Here is a 23,099-nt window from a genome sequence, read left to right on the forward strand (position 1 = left end):
TAGGGTGCTTTCTTATATTTACATTAATGTTTTCCCATTTCGTTCTCAGTATTCACCGTGTTGTTTTAAACTTCCACAAGCATCTAGTAAGAGGGGCATCAGCTGAATACAGCTTGCCATCCTGCAAATCATTTGCATCCATTCCAAAATTCAACTGAGCTTTTATTGAAATGGTTGAGGGTTTACAGCCAACAAGAGAAGTAAATGCAGGGAAAACATTTAACCCTTATATACATTATTGTAACTTGCATACAATACAAGGTGCAGCTGCTTTTACCCCGTTGTTCTTACAATGTGACCCTTCAACAAGCCATCTCCTTGGCACAAATTCGCTCACTCTCTTTCGTCAGGCGGCACCCCTGCCATGACCCAACAGTTAACATCTGCTCTGGAGATTTTCCTGGCCGCCGTGACCTTGAAAAGGGTTCTTGCGCCAGTCAGGAAGTCGGATTTGTAGCCTGCCCACAAATTGGACAATCACGGGCAGGGTGCAAGGCTGGCTCCTCCCGAGGGGTGGGCCCAACTTGTAATAATAAAATTTAAGGTCTTATATATATATAATGGGACGCAGGTGGCGCTGTGGGTAAAACCTCAGTGCCTAGGGCTTGCCGATCGCATGGTCGGCGGTTCGAATCCCCGCGGCGGGGTGAGCTCCCGTCTTTCGGTCCCAGCTCCTACCCACCTAGCAGTTCGAAAGCACCCTTAAGTGCAAGTAGATAAATAGGTACCGCTTTATAGCGGGAAGGCAAACGGCGTTTCCGTGTGCTGCGCTGGTGCTGGCTCGCCAGAGCAGCTTCGTCACGCTGGCCACGTGACACGGAAGTGTCTCCGGACAGCGCTGGCCCCCGGCCTCTTAAGTGAGATGGGCGCACAACCCTAGAGTCGGACACGACTGGCCCGTACGGGCAGGGGTACCTTTACCTTTACCTTTATATATATAATAAATGTTCATAAATGTACCAACCAAGCACGTACATAGATCAACACAGGAAGACCGACCTGAAACCATTTTGACTCCCAAGCTGACCAAATGTTTTCTCTGCAAGGAGGGAGGGGGTCAGGGAGCCTTCCCATTGTCTAAGGAATGAGTAATCACCATTTCAAAGGGTGCCAGACTACCAGGAAAGGCAATCAGATAAGGCATTATCAGATAACCTGGCAGACAGGAAAAACAACAACATTCAAATTTCTGTTGTGGACCACCTTTTCTGTGATGTAGGTATGATGTTTGTGGGGGGTGGTCTTGGATTACTCCTTCTGTGATGTATGTATGATGTTTCTGGGGGTGGTCTTGATCTACAGGATGGGAATTTCAAAAGTCTTTATAAGGCCTTGCATGCCATTTTTCTGGGTCTTTCCTCCTCTCCTGCGGATGAGGGGAGCACCCTGTTGCAACAGATCAATAAAGATCAGGCTTACTAGCTGCTTTGCTTCTCAATATTCTCTGGTTGGCCTCTGTTATTTTCTCCTACCAATAGGGAATCCACGTAAGGACTCTATACGGGCTCTTGGATACCCTATAAGGGAAAAAGGGCAGATTTTGTTTACAACAGACTGAGCCAGCAGGTTTTCTCTGGTCCACCCTCCGGGTATAAATTACCGCCAGCCTCCACTACCCCACACAGTTTCTGGTCAAATCTACTCATCCTCCCTATCTGTTATGCTTTGTGTGCTGTGCTTGACCTTGCGATGGACTTTGCAGGTTGCCAGGCAGGAATTTGTCCATTGGTCTAATTGGCCTTCTCTGATGGTTTTGCCTACCTCATAGCAATTGTCACAACTTTGGCAGCTTAGACATCTGCTTGCCTCTCCAGAGTTCAGGGGTATCCTGTTAAAGGGATTTGGAAGGAGTTGCTTCTGTCCAGGTGCCTAGGCAGGGGCAGGGGCTATATCTACACTAGACATTTTAGCTGGAGACCAGTCAGAAAAGGGGGGAACTAAGCAAGTAGGAGGAAGCATTGCAAATGAGGTGCAAGAACTGCATTCAGTACAGGCATCCCCTCCACTTAAATGTGATTCACTGTGTATACACACAGCCATGGGAAATAGATTGGGGGAGAGAGAGAGAGAGAGAGAGAGAGAGAGAGAGAGAGAGAGAGAGAGAGAGATTCAAACCAGGAAATGGCATGAGAGAGCTGGCATGAGAACAAAACTAACAGATATTCTTCAAAAACTTGTAATGGAATTTCTCTCTCCCAGTTTTGATCCTAAGGGTTTTTAGCATCTGAGTAAACACACTCTCTGTGATTATGCTCTATTTTATATAAATAATTTGAGAAAGCGAACACGGACCAGAATGATTTTTACTAGTATGTACAAGTTCTTAGTCAAAAAATCTGTAACTGAGCTGACCTTTTTCTTTTTGGATCCAGTATTGTGCTAGCTCTTAATAGTTAACTTTAGATGGCAGATCCAGGGGGATTTGATTTAAACTAAATATTTGCCAAGGAAAGAACTTTGAATGCCAGCTGGAAATGGCCCCTCCCCTTTCTCAGATGGCCTATCATAGATAATACTGTGTGTGTGTGTGTGTGTGTGTGTGTGTGTGTGTGTGTGGTGGAAATAGTACTCTCTGTGTATGTTCTTGCATTAGGCAAGGAGTGATAAGCAAGAAGAGAAGTCCTTTGTAAAGAAGTAAGCTTGTGGGAAGACTGAAAGTCACGATCCAGACACATGGCAACTGCAGGAAAGGTAAGGAAGACTGTTTTTATGGCTCAGTCTATCTAAATATAACTAAACACAACATGCTAATGTTTGCATTTGCACAGATGCTACATTGCTTTGAAGAAGAAAGAGCTAAGTGTTGCTACATCCCCATTGCCAAAGCAGAGATACCTCCTTTGATTTTTATTTGTGCAAATTCACTTCACAGCTGCAAAGACCAAGCTGGAAAAACTTACCTCCTACTTGTAGATTCCAAACATAAGCCTGCTTGATATACACAGAGGAGACAAAGAGCAGGATGTTATATTTTCCAGACAATGCTAAAAAGCTGGCATTGTATTGTGTAGGTGTTAAATAATAAAGGAAGAAGTTCTGGATTTAAAGGTTGCCTCAGCCACAACTGGCAGGCTGCTTTACCCAAGTTACTATTTTTAAATAATCCATTACATATATAGAGATAAAATATTTTTACAAACCTTACCAACTTATTTTGATAAGAAACCTGTCATTTGTATAATGATGCATGTATATAATTACAGTGTTCCCAGCAGCATATGTTGTTTGACATTGTCTTGCATCTAATTGCATCAGTGCATAAGTTATGCAAATATTCTTGGCCTTTTGCCTCAGAAAGCAAAACTCTCCAGTTTGATTTACAAGTCAGTATTTTCATCTCCCATCTGCGGTGGAAATTAAACTCTGAAAAGTGTGATGCAAAAGCTTAGAGTTGTACTATGCCATAGGCCATAGTCTGACTCAGGTGCCCTGTTTAAAGAATTTCAAGTAGGAGAGTAGAAAGGAGCAGTCAGCCAGATGTGATACCTGCCGGCAGTATCATAACAAGAGAGATTGCCATACAACTCAGTACAGTGGTACCTCGGGTTAAGAACTTAATTTGTTCTGGAGGTCCGTACTTAACCTGAAACTGTTCTTAACCTGAAGCACCACTTTAGCTAATGGGGCCTCCTGCTGCGCCGCCAGAGCACGATATCTGTTCTCATCCTGAAGCAAAGTTCTTAACCCGAGGTACTATTTCTGGGTTAGCAGAGTCTGTAAACTGAAGCGTCTGTAACCTGAGGTACCACTGTATAAGGGAGCTCCTTAAATATCTCCATTATGAGCTTTGTGACATTCCTGATTCTAAACGGATGAAGCGTTTTATGCACGTTCATGTGTCTTGGAGATATAAGTGTGCACCACTTCAAAGAAACACAATGTTCTTCATATTAAAGGGAGAAATAAGACATGAACCTTTGGACAGCTTTGCATGTTACAACAAGTATGTCAACATGAAGTGCAGGTGTTGCATCCCCCTCATGGCCCTTCTAGCGCAATGTAAGGGGGAAACAATTTGCAGGAGTGAGATATGACAACTGGTTTTGTATTTGGAGCTGATCTCTCTCACCCTTGCAAACTTTAAGACATTATACCAGAAACACATTTATCTTTACTGATCCCTCTCTCTTTGTGTGTGTGTGTGTGTGTGTGTGTGTGTGTGTGTGTGTGTATACACTATATCTATATCTATATCTATATCTATATCTATATCTATATCTATATCTATATCTATATCTATCAAAAGGTTTCAGATTTATAGCACAGAACAGCAAGGGACATGTTATATTGGACTAGATGTCAGTAGAGACAAACAAAACTGTCTGTTTCTTTTCTCTGTGTTTTATCTTTTTTCAGCTAGAAATTCAGTTCTCCACATTTATGTAGCAATTTGTGATTAAAAAAAAAATCCACATGACAATTTGTCAGTGTTTCAGTGCAATTTTTTCCTAATAAATACATCTATTTATGCAGAGTTGACTAATCTTTTTGCAAACAATTTGCCCAAATATAGTGAACTATTTTTTACACACACACACACACACACACACACACACATCTATGCGTGACTTTTTATGCACATTCCCTCCTAATAGTTGCATTTTTGTACACCTTTTTTCGATTGGAAAACAGCACTGCGAAATGAAAAAAAGCACAAAATTCAAACAGCTATGTTTTGGTTAAATGAGTCCTAATTAGGTAATTTCTTATTAAAATGGAACCAGGATCAAATTCCTTCCCCATGCCTGGATGTTGAAGGGAACAGTTTCTCCAGCCCAGGCTTCTCTCCTACACACCTGTTTTGAAGGTGCCAGGAATGTTTTGTACAGAGGAGGGGTCAAGCAAGCCTCTACCTGCAACCTGTGAAGGGATACTACCTGGAAACAGGGCTACAAATCTCACCTGAGGTGTTGCAGGTTCAACATCGGGAATAATCCCCACGTTTACCCATACATGGCAGAAACTATTCTTCATTACATGGGGATTAAATGATGCAACTTATGTACTATTAAAATGCCTTATAAAATGCCTTATAAATGACAGAACTGGGTGTGGACCTTGACTGTTCTGGTATATTAACTGCATACCACAATAACTATGTAACTGAATGCTGCAGGCAGAGATTTAGAAAAGGCTGCTGTTAGTGGTAAACAGCTCAGAAGAGCTGTATTTCAAGGAAAGAGATTTATAGTAGCTTGTGGTGCAACAGTCATGCGAGAATCCACAGCTTATCATGAACTACACACAGCTTTATGCAGGGTGGATAAAAATCAATGATTTTTTTTTCAAAAAAAAATAGATTTTTAAAATTTAAATCGGATTTTTAAAATAAAGATAGTTTCTAAAGATAGTTTTCTATTTAAGTTACATTATAATCCAAAGGCTTTCATCAGGAAATAAGGATTTGTTTTAAGTTTTTCATGTGTGCTAAAACTCAGTCTGAGGTTTTTTTAAAAAAAAATCGTTAACCACATCAGTTAACAAACATATGCTATAATGTTATTGTTTTAGTTAAATAAATCGTTTAAATTGTTATTAAGGAAATAATTATTTTTCTCCTTCCAATAAAGCAGCAGAAAAGTTGTCCAAATATAAACAGTTAACTTATTAAACCACACAATAATTTTATAATTTTCTGTCTATGTATTTCTAATAGTATAACCAAATCAGTAATTTTTAATATAATTGTAAAAACTACTCTGAAAATTTATTATTCCAAAAATGAAACCTTCATCTGGTTGTAAATACTAAGATTATACAAGTAAGTATGAGTCTTTCTGTTAAAAAAAATGATTTAAATCAAGTCTTACTGACTAGTGATTTAAATCAATTTGGTTTAAATTAAATCCACCCTGGTTTTATGTATGCGGGATTCTTGACAGTGCAGTCTCCTATAATACCCAAATTCCCATTTTTAGTGTTTCTTTAATATGAATGAAGCCTAAGGGCACAAAACAGAAGGCTCAAAACTGGTGAGGGGAACAGATACACAGCAAAGGGCTTCCGGGCATGGGCGTAGCCAAGGAGGGTCAGGGGGCAGCTGCCCCCCCATCAAGTAAATCAATAAAAATACTTAACTAACTGAGGTTCTGCCCCCTGTAACATGAAGCCTGTCAGGAGCTTGTTCTACACTCAAGTAGGACCCTGGCAGAGACACATGCCCAACTGGCATGTTCTCTCCCTCCTGGTTGAATGTTCGGGAGCTTCAAAAGCTTTCTTCAGCCTGAAAATCACAGCAAACGATGCCAACAGACATCAGCACACTTAGGGATCCTCAGAGTCTTTGCAGTTCGCATGACAGACCTCAGCATTTTGGCTAATCTACTTTATTTACATATAAATACACACGGAGCACTGCAACATGGCTCCCTCTCTCTCTAGCATCAGACAGCAAAGAGAGAAAGAACAAAGGACAATAGTCCCACTTCACAGAACACAATAACACAAACATCCTGTCTCCATCACTTCCCACTCTGTGGAGTCAAAACATACATCATGTGAAAAACAACAATTCCATGACTGCAATCACGGAGCAGGAATTCTAACAGAGCCTGCCATCCCCAACATAAATCCTGGCTATGCCTCATGGTTGTTGTATCAAACTAATTCGTACCTATATCCCATTGTGGAAAACTTCGAGAACGAAGCACTTGTTGAGATTTCATCAGCAACAACAGGGTGAAGCATAAAATCAGAATCCAGTAGAGAAGTCGGAGAATTCTCTCCGAAACGGAAGCAGGATTTGCAACTGTTTGCAAGTTTGTGTCATATCCAGGCTGGAAATCAATCCAGTGAATATGATCCATTCCAATCCAATGAAAACGATCAGTATTCACTCCAGTGCCATTTTTCTACAAAAGAGGTACCTAAGCTCACCATGAACTTCTGCCTTGTTCTCTTAAGAGTGGCAATGGCGCCATGTTGTTGTTTTTGAGGCCCACAACAGATACATAAATTATGTTAAATAGCCAACAGTGACTCAAATAATGTAGTAAATGGCAAACTGTACAAAAATGGAAATGGTGACAAAGACAAGCACTTCTCTTGTGCACATTTCTGGGTGTACAACCTAGTTCACAGCAAGGCTGCAGTCCCAAACATACTTACTAGGATGTTAGTCCCATTGAACACAATGGGACTTACTTATGAGCAAACACATGTAAGATTGAGGCAACAAAAGTTTTGTGTAAAAATTGCAGAGGGTATTTGGCAGGGATCTCTGCTTTTTAATTTTCGGTGGTTGTAACGCACCTGGGACCTGCTAGTGTAGTGCAGGTAATGAATTATTATTATTATTATTATTATTATTATTATTATTATTATTATTATTATTATTATTATCTGAGCATCTTCTATACTGTAGCTATTCATTTTGAGTGGGTATTTTGAGGTGGAGGGCAGAGACTGGATTGTATGAAGACTGAATAGCTATATTCAAGTGGATGGGTTGAAGAGTGGTAACTAAGAACATAAGACAAGCCTTCTGGTTTATGACAGTGGCCCTGCTCTCTCGCTGGAATAGATGGACCAATGGTTTAGCATAGTCCAGGCAACCGCTGTACGTACCCCAAGCTGTTAGGGTGAGCCAGGCTGCAAACTGAGCAAATACATAATGTCTTGTTGGAAGAGGGAGAGATTATTCTTGCCAGCAGTCTGAACTGATAATATACAGAGCAATTTTGAAATAAGGCCTTGGGGCCAAGGTTGCGCACTCCTGCTGTAGGGTGAAAGTGGCAATCTCCATGCTGACTACAGCAACTCTAAGGTTACAATCTTAACTGAATCATTATAAGGTACACTATGAAATTCATCTCTGACCTGTTTTGATCGGCTCCATTTCCACAGGTGATCAAATGCAAATGCATAATGTCTTGAGTTTCCTGTGACATTATTGTTCCTTACTTTCTCCTTTTTGTTTAGCTGGCCTTATGCTCTACATATCACTACAATTCCATTTCTTATTTCCCCTTTTTCTGTAGTTTGCAGCAGTAGTGGAATACAAATGTTTAGTTTGGATTAGCTTATCCAAACAGAACCAGAGATTGGAGGCGGCAGGATGGGATGCAGTTGTTATACTGCAGGGGTTGGGTGCGGAGGGGACAGAGGTGGAGACCGAGGAAATCACTCTCCTTGTTTTCTGATGTGTTTGTTTTGTTATCATCTTTTAAAACAGCACACAGAATGTAGGTGGGGGAAAAGTTGGCCAGACTGTGTCTCTCCTCCAATCTCACATCTGAACTCAGGAAAACTGTGAATGCACCATCACTTTTAAAAGGAACAAAAAACTGTCACACAGATGCTAAAAAGAATCATAGAATCATAGAGTTGGAAGAGACCACAAGGGCCATCGAGTCCAACCCCCTGCCAAGCAGGAAACACCATCAGAGCACTCCTGACATATGGTTGTCAAGCCTCTGCTTAAAGAAGGAGACGCCACCACACTCCTTGGCAGCAAATTCCACTGTCGAACAGCTCTTATTGTCAGGAAGTTCTTCCTAATGTTTAGGTGGAATCTTCTTTCTTGTAGTTTGGATCCATTGCTCCGTGTCCGCTTCTCTGGAGCAGCAGAAAACAACCTTTCTCCCTCCTCTATGTGACATCCTTTTATATATTTGAACATGGCTATCATATCACCCCTTAACCTCCTCTTCTCCAGGCTAAACATGCCCAGCTCCCTTAGTCGTTCCTCATAAGGCATCGTTTCCAGGCCTTTGACCATTTTGGTTGCCCTCCTCTGGACACGTTCCAGTTTGTCAGTGTCCTTCTTGAATTGTGGTGCCCAGAACTGGACACAGTACTCCAGGTGAGGTCTGACCAGAGCAGAATACAGTGGCACTATTACTTCCCTTGAAGAAGTGTAAAATGGCAGCAAAACCTGCTGTTTTGGCAATAATAGCACAGGATGAGGACAACTGATCTCTGCTGGTGCTTAGATTTATTTTTTTAATATGATATTTATTAAAATTTTTGAAATTGCAAAGAAAAAACAAAGCAGAAAAAGAAAATAGAAAAAACAAAGGGAAAAAAACAAACCACATTCAAAAAACAAAAATACACCGCAGACCAACAAAAATAAATCCATCATTCTCAAATCCTCAAGTCTCATTACCTTCTTTCTTTGACCTCCTCCTCCCTTTTTTGTATCCTGGTTATTAATTATGCAGCAAATCCTTTCCATATTTCATAGTATTCTGTCATTACATTACCTTAATCTATTTTCATCTTATCTTATAGAAAACCTTAAAAACTTAAAACTTAAATCTTATTTTTACCAACTTCTCACAACCATAATATTCTTGCCTAATTCTTTAAACATTCTTGCTAGAGCCAAATGGTTTCATTCCAACATTTTTCTAACATTCATCAATTTTATAAAACAATCCTGATAATGAAAAAAAAGAAATAAAAACAATCCAATCTTCATCCAGCATCCCTTCCTCCTGGTCCCGGGTTTTGTCAGTCCTTTTTATCCCATCGATCTGGCGCATTAACCTGGCAACCTTACATCCGAGGCCCTTAAATCTCTTCCATGTCCCTTCCGCAGCTCTTCTTCATATTCTCCTTTCACTCATGGGAACTCCAGCTTGATGATGTTTTTGACCCTTTTCAACAAATCAGCCCCTTTTCTATAGTCCAGACTCAACTCCATGTGGTATTTAAGAAGATGCTTCAGAATCCCTCCAAAATTGAGAGCCCCCACAGCTCCAAACATCTCGTGGCCCATTGCCAGACTCGGAAAGTCCAAACATCCTTGCATAGGGGGGTCTATCCAACCCCCCATTTCCAAACCAATCCAAACTTTATCTTTCCAAATCTGGCTTTTTCCAAGTTCATTTGTCAAGTCCAAAAGCTCTTGTTCCTGCAAGGCCGCAGCTCCCTCCATCTCTGGCGCCCAAGATTCGGCAACATCCTCTTCTCTCATCAGCTCTGTCAGGACACACTCCTGATCTAATTCCTGGATGGGCTCCACATAGTTTCCCACTGCCTGTTCAAAAATTCTGGCCACATTAGTCATCAATTCCATCTTCTCACTTAACTGTTCCAGTAGGGCACTTGTTTTACAGAGAGCACACAGCAGAGCCTCTGGATACATTGTACCACAAGGTCACAAGTCCTTTCCCACGATTGTAATCTGAGGCAGCTGCAAGCTCCCTGAAATTAGTTACAGTTTCACAGTCTCCCTCTAGGGGGAGAACTTCTATTTGTTCTTGCAACAAAGTATCTTTTTTGAGATATTTTGTCAATATTTCTTCCTTTAAAGTGCGAAAGGAAGCAATGGAATCATTATGTTTCTCCTCCTTTAACTATCTGTCAAAAACGTTTGTCTCTGGTCAATGAGCTTCAAAACGTCAGTCCTGATACCCCGCTCCAGGATCAGGACGGTGGAAAGTTACTTTGCTTTAAACTCACTTCTGCAGGTTTAAACAGTCCAAAAAAGATCCCCCTTCTTCTCCTGCTACCGAAGGGGGGTTCAACAGTTTTAAATGATGAAAGCCAATCCTTTAGAAGCTATTTTCTGACCTCTAGTTTACGTTGTCTTTGCTTTATTCTGTCTACAAAGAAACGGAAGGCTGACTTCCTGTTTAGACCTTCCCGTTTCAGTACCAAATTAACATAAATTTTTGAGTCCAATTCCTTTCTTCTCGCAAGTCCTTATTTAAAGACCGATTGTTCAAAGTTTAAGTACTCACGGGTGCTTATTTTAGAAGCCAAATTGTCCCAGGAAAAAGGCAGCGCTCTCCGGCAACGGCTGTGCGGCTTCGCTCCACGGAAATAGCAGTTGACTCACAGCACCGCGCCACTTCCCCCTATTCACTTCGGAGCCTGTTAGTGGGTTCTTTGCGGGTTGGGGGGGTGCTAAGGGTGCCCGCCGAGTCCCATGGTCACAGGCTTCATCCGCCTGTGATTTTTAGCAGGGTCCCCGCTTCGCCGTAGCGGAAAAGACCCGTTTCACGCAGAGCTAGTCCCTCCAGTTCAGAGGGAGTCCGCCATTGCCAATGGCGCCACCCCGGAAGTCCTCTGCTGGGGCTTAGATTTTAAGTCCTCAGTGGCTTGGGACCTAATATCTGAGGGAAAGCCTCCTCCCATATTGTCCTGCCTTTGAAATTCATCTTTGATCTTGTTTTCATTAACTCCATTTCCACAGGTGATTAAATGCAAAGCTGCAATCATCTGGGAAGTTGGCCAAATGCCTTCTGTGGAGGAGGTGGAGGTTGCACCACCAAGAAGTCATGAAATTCGAGTGAAGGTAAAATATATTATTCCAAAAGGGAAGGTGCTTTCATTCATTGTGAATTATGATTGTAGCGGCTGAGGATCTTGTGCCTAAACTCTGAAAGCTTGGATAGGGGAGTCTTGAGTGGTGGAGGAATGGTTCTGGAAGACTTATACTTAAAACTCAGAAGTTACTCTTTCCTCACCAGTGTCTATTGACAAGGCAGCTCTTGGCAGAACTGAATGGACCCCATGCAAAAGAAGAAAGATCCTGCAAAATTCTCAGATTTGTGCAGAATTTCAGCAATAGTTTTGGTGTGATTGCATTTGAAACTTACACAGCAATAAGAAGCAATGCATATCCAAAAGCTCCAATCAAGTTCAAACAAGATTAACAGTGAAAGATTCTCCCTGTTATCTTTCATACAAAGATTATCCAGTGATATGACTCCAGCTCCTGAATCATGCCACAGCTGCAGTCTGAAATAAGTCAACCCAGGCACAATTTTACCATATTGTAATACCATCTGATGATTTACCTGGTATGCTTTGACCATACCGGGACCTGCTTAGCTTCTTCAAAGCGGTAGCCTCATGTGCCTTTAGATCATATCCTCCAAATATGTATTTCTGGCTAGTCCTTTGCATCACAGTTAGTAAAATCTGAACGAGATCAAGTGGGTAACATTCTTGCTGAAACTTCCCATGTGAGCTGGTCCTCTCTGTGAATACCTGATTCTTTGAGGGCTCTGTTTCCAAACTATTTCTCCATCAGGGGATGCAGTTGTATTAACAGGGTATCTGCATGATCTCCTTTTCACCTGGAGACCCATGTTTATGACAGAGACAAAAAAATTCAGTGCCAGTTCCTGATGAATATGTTTGCTAGGTGGAAGCAGTGAAAGTACTGGAATCGTATTTTGCATTCCCCCTGCAGATAGTGGCCACTGGGATCTGTAGGACGGATGATCATGTACTGGAAGGCATTTTCCCAAACATAGACTACCCAGTTATTGTGGGTCACGAAGGAGCTGGAATTGTTGAAAGTATTGGACCAGGAGTCACTTCTGTAAAGCCAGGTAAGGATGGGGTAGATCAGAAACTCAGAAGTGCCTGTGTATTGGACACCACTAGGATTTGCAAGCATGGTGTAAATAGCTTGACTACACATCAGCCCCAGCAATCAAGGCCCAATAGCCAGGGATGGTGGGAGTTGTAGGATCACATTATGTACTAGAAATAATCTCTTTCTTCAAGTACCCATCAGAATCATAAGAAACCCCATACCCCAAGGATCCTTGTCCCAAATCAATGACCTTTGGGCATTGCCACCAAACCTGATAGTATGTTTCTCTGTTGAAATACCTCTTCCAATAGCTTCGTAACAGACAAAGTAGCAATCTAAGCACTGGCTAAAAAATAATTAGGAAAAAAGAGCTAGATAAAATCACTATAAAATGTTGTGGTGATTTGGAGGTTCAATCTGAAATCAAGCTCCCCCCCCCCCCTTTTCTGTTTTCCTTTTGGTGTCCTCTAGGGTTGGTGAAGGACCCTATGTGAGAGGCAGGCAAGGAAAGAGCTCCCAGGGTGGGAGGCGGGGGTGGGATAAAGGGAAGCTCCCAGGTGAGAGCTGCGAGGGTCTGCCCCTTTTTGTGTGAGATAGGGGTTAAGAGCTACCTTTGAGAGATGACTTTGCATTTTCTTTTCTTTCTTTTGTTCTTGTTTTCATTTATTGTATTGTATTATGAAAAAGCTTCAATTTTTTAAAAATATGCTGGTGGAGGGGATAAGAGATTGCATGTGCTAAGGATTCTTGCCCACCATCAGATTTCCTTTGGGCATTGATGCCAACCCTGAAATACATTTCTCCTTTTCCAACATTCCTTGTTAATATCACTGTGTTTCTCACACAAGCAAGCAAGTATACCCTGGCAGAAATGCTTTGGCTTTATTGGTTGACAATAAAAGCTTCCTTGTGCAAAGGGGCCCTCTGTGTACTGGCTACAAATTAATCAGGAAAAGGGGGTTAGATAAAAATCACTATAAATTGTTGTGGCAATTTGGAGGCTTAATCTGAAATCAAACTGGATTTGAGTTTGTTTGTGTTTCTGGTAACTTCTCTCCCTTACATCAGGGATGTTGGCTTACATTATGCATGTATGTTCTGTATTTCATTAATACTATTGCTACAAGTTTGTCATGGCCTTGGGATAGAACAATAAGCCTATGAACTTAAACTTTGTTCTTGTCCTTGTTGTTTTCCCACAAGGTGACAAAGTCATTCCTCTTTGTATTCCCCAGTGTGGAGAGTGTGGCTGCTGTTTAAGTCCTAAAGCTAACTGCTGCCTCAAGTCCCAGTAAGTTCATCTGGCATCTTCTATTAAAGATTTGTTTTTCTTAGTAATATGGAAAATTAGTATTTAGTCCAATTTATGATACAGACCAGTCTGAATCTTCACAAACAGCCTCTGTGAACCTCTTCAAAATTTGATGCCAGATAAGACCAGCAGGTTCACCTGCAGAGGGAAACAGATCCACCACTTCCTATGGACGAGCACATTCTCCGAATACACAGTTATGCCTGAGGTTTCCATTGTAAGAATCGACAATGATGCTCCACTGGATAAAGTCTGCCTCTTTGCCTGTGGGTTTTCTACTGGCTATGGAGCCGCAGTGAATTGTGCCAAGGTAAGGATCAATTCACATTTCTGTTTCTCAAATAAGTGAAACAAGAGTATGCTTACTCCCTGCTAGAGAAGAGAGGCACCTACAGATATCACTTTTCAAAAAAAACAACTGATGCTGCTTGAACTTCCCTGCTCTCACTGTGTCAAGCCTCCCAACAGTACCTCTAAAAGGAAGCAGCAAAAGGCTGTTGCTTGGGTAGGTCATTGTGTTTTGATCTTACTTTCCAGGCATTGTTAGTTCACCAGCTTTACTCCCCAGAAGTCCCCTTTCCAGGGTTTCCCTCAAGCAATCAGAGACTGTACCTGTGTGAACCTAACCTCTTCTCCTCCCTTTTCATGCCTCTTCTGGTTCTGAGAGATAAGTGGGGAGGGAGCTTGTCACAGCAGGAGGGGGAGACACCCATGACTCTTCACCAGCCTGATTCATCTCTGCCTCTTGGTGTATCTCTACTTGAGGAGGTTTCACCCCTCCCATATCCAAGAATCTGCTGATGTTCTCTGCTGATTCTCCAGAGAGGAGGGGCGGTTTCTGCTCTCTACTTATTCTGCTCCAACCTCACATCAAAGTGTCGGGGAGAGAGAGACTGAGTGTTAGAGAGAGATCGTACGTATAGATAAGGTTGCTGCTAAGAGCAGCTGCAGACACTCAGTGCAGTTCAGCTTTTTCGTTTAGACCTCATTTAGCTCTGTATATAGTTGTGTATTATAGTTGTAGATAGAATAAAGAAGATACAGAGCTGTTCTCTGAGTCGTTTATGTTCTGCTGTACTCTGCTATACTCTGCTGTGCGACGACTGTCTTCTTGTTGGAGTGAATCCGGTGCTCACAACTCTAAGCTGTGAGTCCACAGCTCTTTGACCTGTTCCTGTTCAGAAGGTGGTCTCTGGAAGTGCTACCCCAGCTCGCCTGGCCCAGTCGGGGCTGAAGTGGATGAGTCCAGTCGGTGGCACTGGCTCATGGGCGATGCTGACACCACTCACCTCCCAGCCTCAGCTTCTCCCTCTGATTCTGTACTTCTCTGCGCCACAAACTTTCCCAGCTCACTAAACCCTGTTACTTCTTCAGCTTCTGACACCACCTCTTCTCCCTGTGACCACTCATCATTATCCCACCACACCACTCCGCAGGCTCTGAGCCTTCCTCTCTTTGTGATTCTCCAGCTAGTTCCTCCCAACATTCCTCTGCATCCAACCAGTCCATGACATATTTTGTATCTCATCTTTCCTTCCAGGAGCTCAAGGTCGCATATACCCCAACTAGTTTAGGTCCCGCAATATTCCCAGTGACTGACCCAAGGTGACCCAGTGAACTTCATGGCAGAATGGATATTTGAACCATGATCTTCCAGGTCCTAGTCCAACACCGTAACCACTACACCACAGTGTCTCTCAGTTCTGTCTCTCTATGCCTCTTCTCTTCCAGTCTGCCAGTCTTCCTTCCTCCCAGATCCTCAATCCTGCTACATCACTTGTGTTCTGGGAAGTCCCTAATGCAGTTTTTATTAATTTGCAGGTTGAACCGGGCTCTACCTGTGCCATCTTTGGCTTAGGAGGTGTCGGACTGTCTGTTGTCATGGGCTGCAAAGTTGCTGGAGCATCCAGGATTATTGGGATTGACATCAACAAAGATAAATTTACTAAGGCCAAAGAGTTAGGAGCCACAGAATGTATCGCTCCTCAAGATTTCAAGAATCCCATGAATGAAGTTCTGGTAGAGATGACAGGTCTTGGTGTGGACTACGCATTTGAAGTGATTGGACGCACAGACATTGCGGTATGTTTTCTGTTTTGATGCTCACATCCCCATTTTTTGGCACTCCTGTTCAGCCCAGGGCTCACATCTGTGATCTCTCCTTATATAAGCAATGCACCTGGCTGGGACTACGTAAAAGATTTAGGTGGGAAATTCTGAAGACAGAGGGAGGATTCACGGTTGGAGGCAATATGCTTCTGAATTCTACTAGCTGGAAAATGCAGGAGGAAAGAGCATTGCTGTACTCTGGTCTTGTTTTGGGGCTTCCTACAGGCATCTAGTTAGCCACTGTGATGCTGGACTAGTTGGGACACTAGCCTGATCCACCAGGCTATTATGTTCATATGCTTTTATATTGCAATACCATTTCCATTTCTGACCTCATTTTTCTGTGTGTCCCAAACAGGTCACTGCCCTTAAATCCTGCCATTTGGGCCATGGCACCTGTGTGCTTGTTGGGGCACCTCCTGCAGGATCACAGCTCTCCATCGACCCTACTCTGCTCCTCACAGGAAAGAAATTAATAGGATGCTTGCTTGGAGGTGTGGATTGGTTAACGTTGGTGATATATGGCAGCTACTGCATTGATCCATAGAACAGGAATGGACATTGAAGGTCACCGAGTCCAACCCCCTCCTCAGTGCAGGATCTGCAGAGTGGGATACAGCCACATCATCCCAGATAGATGGCCTTTCAGCTTCTGTTCAAATACCTCCAGCCTAGGGAAGCCCATCACCCACTGAGCCAATCTGCTTCCCTACACTAGGTAGTTTCTCCTAATGTTTAGCTGAAATCTGCTTCTCTGCAGCCACAACAACCCTGATAGATGGCCCTCCAGCCTCTGCTTAAGTACCTCCATCCCATTGGCCTTTGATTCTATTAAGCTTATTTTCTTAACTTATAAACAGGAGTTATCCTCATCTTCTAAAAAAATTTAATTTATAGCTCACACATCCCGACATTTTCTGTTCTTTAAAAATAATAAGCATCCAGCTTCCATGCTGATCCAATGTTCTTTTATTGCCCCCACCCCAGGTTGGAAGTTAAAAGACGCTCTCCCTCAACTGGTTTCTGATTACATGAAAAAGAAATTTAATACGGATGCATTAATAAGTCACACATTACCCTTTGAGAAAATTGCTGAAGGCTTTGAGCTTTTACATGCAGGAAAAAGGTATGGGTTCTATGTTTTCTTTTTTAGACTTTCCCCCTTCCTTTCAATCAGTAGCAGATAGAACGGTGGAGTGGCAGCACTTGGCTGACCTCCCAAAAGCTGAGGGGTGAGGCGGAAGTTTGAGGAGGCTGGGAGGTCAGTGTGGTGAAAACACCCCAGCAGAGCCAATCCAGTGTTCCTACTGGTTCATTTGCATCATGCCAACCTCCCAGCCATGTCACTCCTCTTGAACTGGGGTCTCCCTGATCCAAATCCAACACATTCATCTCCATGTCAGTCTTCAAGTCAAAAGAACCTGCGACATCTCACATGGGGGGGGGGAGTGAAAGTGAAAATGTTCATGTTCCTTTTTACATGCTTTGGAAATGTCAGAATTTGACTTTCATCAAAGCAAACTAAAATGCCTCAGATGAGAGTGTACAGACTGTTAAGAGCTATAAGCAGAGCCAGCCCTGACATTAGTCAGAGTGAGATTGCTGCTTCAGGTGGCAGATGCCAAGAGATGCACAGCACTGGGAAGATGCTGGAGGACAGAAATTGTTGGTGCAATGTGAACGGACCTACATCCCCTGGACTAGCCTGTTGTCCTTAGGCACAATGATGGATGCAGTCGCATCATCTGTGTCAGAATAGGATTCAGTAGCCAGTCTGGTCAGCTTCTGAACATGGAATGGGAGGGAGGGGCTACCATCTTGTCCTCTGACTCAGGCCAAAAAATATCTTGGACCAGCCCTAGCTATAAAATATCCAAGCAGAGTCAAGGCTGTTGCTATGATCTCACCAGATGTCTACTGAATGTTGCTAGGGTGCTTTTTCATAGTTATATTAATGTTTTCCCTTTTCTCTTTCAGCATTCGCTGTGTTTTGTTGTTTTAAATCTCCAGAAGCATCTAGCAAGAGGGGCCACAGCTGAATACAGCTTGCCATCCTGCAGATCATTTGCATCCCTCCCCAAATTCAACTGAGCTTTTATTGAAATGGTTGAGGGTTTACAACCAGTAAGAGTTGAGAAGCAAATGTAGGGGAAACATGTAACCCTTATATCCGTTATTGTAGCCCTGCAAATGCAGGGTGCGGGTGCTTTTAAGATGTTGCTGGAGCCCTCTGGTGTCCAACTAGGAACCTTCCAACCAGTTCACCATCCCCTGTTGCAATGAGCCATTGTGAACACACTACATATTTAAAACACTATCACACCACTTTAACAATCGTGATTGACTCACAGAGCTACAATTCCAAGACCCCTTAACAAACTAGAGTTCCTAGGATTGAGAAACAATGTGCTTTGTGTATGCTTTAAATATACAGTTTGCTTGTGACCTTGACCCTTTCTGCATGATCAGGGTTCCCATTCACAGCAGCCAATACCCTTTAGACCTTTCACTCAGTGCTGGACTAACAAATTCTCTGACTAGGGCTACGGAAGATAATAACTAAATGAAACCTCCAGATTTAGGGGAAGAATATCCCTAAGGATACCACCATATCGCTCCAAATATAACCCACCCCTGAATACAGCCTATAACAGATCAATACCATAATTAATGAGAAGCCCCAACAAGAGAGGCCCATTGCCTTCATGAGCTGCTTGTGCATCTCCCAGAAGCATCTGGTTAGCTATTGTATGAAACAGGACATTGGACTAGATCAGCCTTTCTCAACCTGTGGGTCCCCAGATGTTGTTGAACTACAACTCCCATCACCCCTAGCTAGCAAGGCCAGAGCTCAGGGATGATGGGAGTTGTAGTCCAATAACATCTGGGGACCCACAGGTTGAGAACTGCTGAACTAGATGGACCCTCGGTCTGATCCAACAAGGATCTGATCCTAGATTCTTATGTTAATCATACTTGGGCCTTTTGTCCCTGTGGGTGGGTCGTTCTTACAATGTGATCCTTTGACAAGACATTTCCTTGGCACAATTGACAATGCTTCTTTCTCATCTCAGTGGGACTCATTATATCTGGGGCAGGCTAGGTATGCATGAGTGGTGATAGCATTATCAGCTGACTTGGAGAGCAAGAAGAACAACATTGTTCCTTTCCTGAACAGCTGATAAGTACTACCCTTGTTTTTTTCCAGCAAGGCCTATATGAACACCATCCTGGCTGGTCGATTAGACTAGGAACTCAGTAGGCAGCACCCAATCGCATGCTCATTTCCTCAGACATCTTAGGATATATGGGTGCCCTAGAGCAGTCTTTTAAAATGTTCCCCAGGAGCTCAACAGAAAGCAAACAAGCAGCAATAGTTTAGCTGTAGAGAGTCCATCGCTTGCAAGCCAAAAGAGAGAGGCCTCTCCATTGGCACTGACTGCAACTTTCTGTGCAGTGGCTCCCACTCTTGAGGAGAAAGGCCAGTTTGTAAATTGAGTAGAGGCTCAAAAGAAACTTCAGAGGAAACTTGCCTGCGTGTAATTTCCTTCTTTGCATCACAGACATGATCTGCTAATTGTGTAATGTGCTTTTTCTTTTAGAGCAACAGCAATAACAGCACTTGCTAGTGAAGAGCGGGGGGGGGCATGCATGCAGTGCCTTCCAGATGTTGTTGGGTGCCTGTTCCTAGCATAGGCAGGGCTCAAGGATGATGGGAGTTGTAGTCCAACAACATCTGGAAAAGATGTGGCTGAAGTCGTCAGTTTGGAAAAAGGGAAAAACTCAAAAGAGAAACTCACTCTTAAATTGAATTCCACACATCTCTGCAGCAATTCGCCGTTTTATAAAAAGTACTCGTGAAAATTCATCAGCATTTTAGTGTGTGTTCCTCCTAATATTCTCATTTTTGTATATAGTTTTTGACTGATACATGCATTTCTTCAAGTATATTCTCCCAATATATACATTTTAGTGCACATTGCTTGGTTGGAGAACTACATCGCAAAATTCAGAGACGTGAGAATTTCAAAGGATAATTGTCTTTTCCTTCGAAACGTATGAAGGAAGCAGCTTCTCACTGAAATGCAAACCAATTCAGATTTCTTCCCCATCCCTAATCTGGAGGGTATAGCTACTTACACTATGGAAACTATTTCCTTTTTGTTACTGACTTTACTAACTGGCTTTAATAGCCAAAAAAGGACATATATAGCTGAATAAACAGACCTTTACAACCACCCATTTCTGATGTCTCCTTTAGTGGCTTGGGTATATATTTAGCTGTGTAACTTGTTAACAAGCTCAGAGCTGAAACTTGATCTTCACTAACTATAAGCCAGCTGTATGGCTGATTTTTAGTTTACGTCACTGGCCTGTGGATATTTTTTACTCTGTAGCTCCTGATATATTCAGCCCTGAAACATAATATTATCCATAGCCAGATATTTTTCAAATACTCTTTTAAGAGGCAAGTAAAACAGCCACTGTTTGGGAGTTTAAAGATTTTAATTGAATATGATCCACGGATTTCAGACATAAAAGTCAGCTAATGAATGGAAATGTATCAGTACTTCAAGCTCCGCAATTGTGAAAATGGGTTAGCATAATCTCACCGGGTACTTTAAGTCATCTTTGCATATTTGCCTCTCATAGAGCCTGTTTGGTGTGACCTTTGACAGTTACAAGTTAATGAAGGCCAACTAGCTGTCATGCCAACACTAATCATAGGGTGGCTACCACCATTGAAAGGGGTTTTAAAACCACCAGGATTAAAGGTGATATAGATCCACGAGTGCCTTTTTAAATTTGGGGTGATGTTCCAGCCACCCTGCTTTTAGCTCTGTTCTGTATTCTATTTAAAAATAATGTATTTTCAAGAGGGAGGAGGCACTGGTGAATTTCAGAGCTCCTGAATAACCCAGGATAAAAACAAATGAAGTATTAAGCAAAAGTAAAATTCATTTAGGAAAATGAAAACATACATTCAGACAGGTAGCAGTATGGGAGTGAGGAAACTCAGGTTCGGGGGCCAAATGTGCCCCCACCTCTTTATGTGGCCCTAAGGACCCACCTTTAAAAACCACCCTTCTCAGTCACATACCCTCTTCCCAGATGAGTAGCTGGCAGTGTGGTAGGATAATAGTGGTCACCTGACCTGACAGGGAGGAGAGGTGAAGGGGCAAGGTGGTGGGGAAGTCAGTGTGGTGCAAACACACCAGCAGGAATGTCAGATTGGCTCCACCAGTGAGCTTGCACTATGCTGCTCTCCCCTCCACCATACCCCAGTAAGCAGTGACACAGTTGTCTGGAGATCAGGGGAGCTCTGCTGCCCCACCATGCTGCCTGCTGCTGACACAGGGCACACCGCTCACCAGTCCTGCTTTGCATTCTCCTTGAGTGTTTCACTAGGCTGCGTCTTTGAATTATGATACAGTGGTACCTCGGGTTACATACGCTTCAGGTTACAGACACTTCAGGTTACAGACTCTGCTAACCCAGACATATTACCTCGGGTTAAGAACTTTGCTTCAGGATGAGAATAGAAATCGTGCTCTGGCAGCGCGGCGGCAGCAGGAGGCCCCATTAGCTAAAGTGGTGCTTCAGGTTAAGAGCAGTTTCAGGTTAAGAACGGACCTCCAGAACAAATTAAGTACTTAACCCGAGGTACCACTGTAACGTCTCTTGCTTCCCTGGATGGGTGGGGCACCAAAGCTCCTACATGACTTCCAGACAACTTACCGCAATTTGGTGGTGTGCAACACAGTTGGGGAAGATGGCCAGCCAAACCTCAGAAAAACAGAATCACTGGCTCTGGTGAAGATTTCAGTGGAAGACTGAAAAAGATGCCCTAGCTATTTCGCACGAACAATCGCTGTTAACTAGAAGGTTGGTGTTTTGAGCCACTTGGGGAAGGCTGTGGACAGGATTCCTACACTGCAGGGAGTTGAACTAGATGGCCCTGGGGTCCCTTCGAACTCCACAATTCTATGATTCTAATGCTCAACAGGCGATGCATTCCATTCTTGGTGAACTCTTATCCTTCCTGTCGTTTCTCAAACAATAGAAGTTGAGCCTCTCTTAAACACAGGAACCATGCCTGTTCTTGTTAGCTTTCCTGAGAAAGATCTAATCTTGCCACGTACTCTATGCACTTTGCCACGGCAACAGCTAAATGAGAAAGTTCTTACTTCCTTTCTGTAAGAAATCAGAAAGTTCTTACTTCCCGACACTGCAGTGCGTATGTTTTGACATTGAAAAACAGCTTAACAGTGGCAGACAAGAGAGAAAATGGAATTCATTCTTATAGCATTGGCCATTTGTTTGTTACTGTGGGCATACTATAAGGGGAAGCTGACAAATAAAACACCCCACAATAACACATATTATGTGTTCAAGGTTAATTGGCAAGCCCACTGGAAATGTTTTATCACCCATCGCAGCTTACTAATATTTACAACATTATGTTGCAGAAATATACTACCACATGAGACTTGACCCGTTTATACTGGGAAATAGGAAATGTTTTACTTGCACTTTTAAAAAAAAGAAATCAAACCCCTCTCCACACACACATAATCACGGTCTCAGACATAAGTAGGTGTTCAATTCAAGAGACGACCCAATGCAGGCCAAGCTCTCCTGGAGTAGAAACTACAAATTCTGAATGTAAAACAGATTCCTCCTCCAACCCTCATTTAAGTGCGTGGTACTCTTGGTAATCTGATTGCAGCAGAAACACTCTTTTGACTGATTTCTTGCTGTTTCAATTATATAAGGAAACATTATATAAGAACCATTAAGGCTTTCCGTTTTTTTAAGCAAAATCTTTGTCCAGCAATAATCTCACAGTATGTAAATATTTACTGTAACTTCCTGCTAGAGTTTTATTTCCATTTAAAGATATGAAATGTTTTGTTTTAAAGCTGTCATATTTTTAGAGGTCATTTAGGGAACAGAAGGTCAAACTATACTGATGCATTATTTTAAAATAGGCTGCAGCTACTTTTGGAAAGATTCCACAGTGACTGTGTTGCAATATATAAGCTTAACTGCATCCTAAAATGTCACGATGTAAAATACACTCAAATCAGTATAATTTTATTCCACATTATCATACCGTTCTAAATACCCATCTCAGCTCTGATATGATTGGGCTTCCTCAACCATGGCATGCAAGCATGTATGGACTACTGTTTTCCCACCAAATCTAAATGTTGTGGACTGACTTTCATTTGTTTTCTGTTTAAAAGTTCTTACTGCTGACCTCAAAAACTTTCTAAACCCCCTTCATGTATAGATTATGGTTTCCAACCGGCCAGAAATTATTGGATCTATAAACCACACAAAGGACAGTACATGGTTGGGGCATAATCGCAACAAATAAATTTGCTTTAATTT

At 42.5% G+C, this 23,099-nt stretch overlaps 1 protein-coding gene across 1 annotated transcript; it reads left to right on the forward strand.

The window, feature by feature from the left end:
- Positions 1-2,534: 2,534 nt before the first annotated feature.
- Positions 2,535-19,939, forward strand: LOC308594272 (alcohol dehydrogenase 1-like). Its single transcript, XM_081207225.1, has 9 exons — positions 2,535-2,691; positions 11,147-11,248; positions 12,152-12,293; positions 13,484-13,571; positions 13,680-13,902; positions 15,414-15,674; positions 16,060-16,195; positions 16,689-16,827; positions 17,679-19,939. Exons 1-9 carry the CDS (start codon positions 2,674-2,676, stop codon positions 17,701-17,703), a joined length of 1,134 nt encoding a protein of 377 aa, XP_081063351.1. The 5' UTR covers positions 2,535-2,673; the 3' UTR covers positions 17,704-19,939.
- The last annotated feature ends 3,160 nt before the right edge of the window (positions 19,940-23,099 follow it).

The sequence above is a fragment of the Podarcis bocagei genome (genome assembly GCF_964188305.1).
Source record: "Podarcis bocagei genome assembly, chromosome: 9".
Classification (NCBI taxonomy): Eukaryota; Metazoa; Chordata; class Lepidosauria; order Squamata; family Lacertidae; genus Podarcis; species Podarcis bocagei.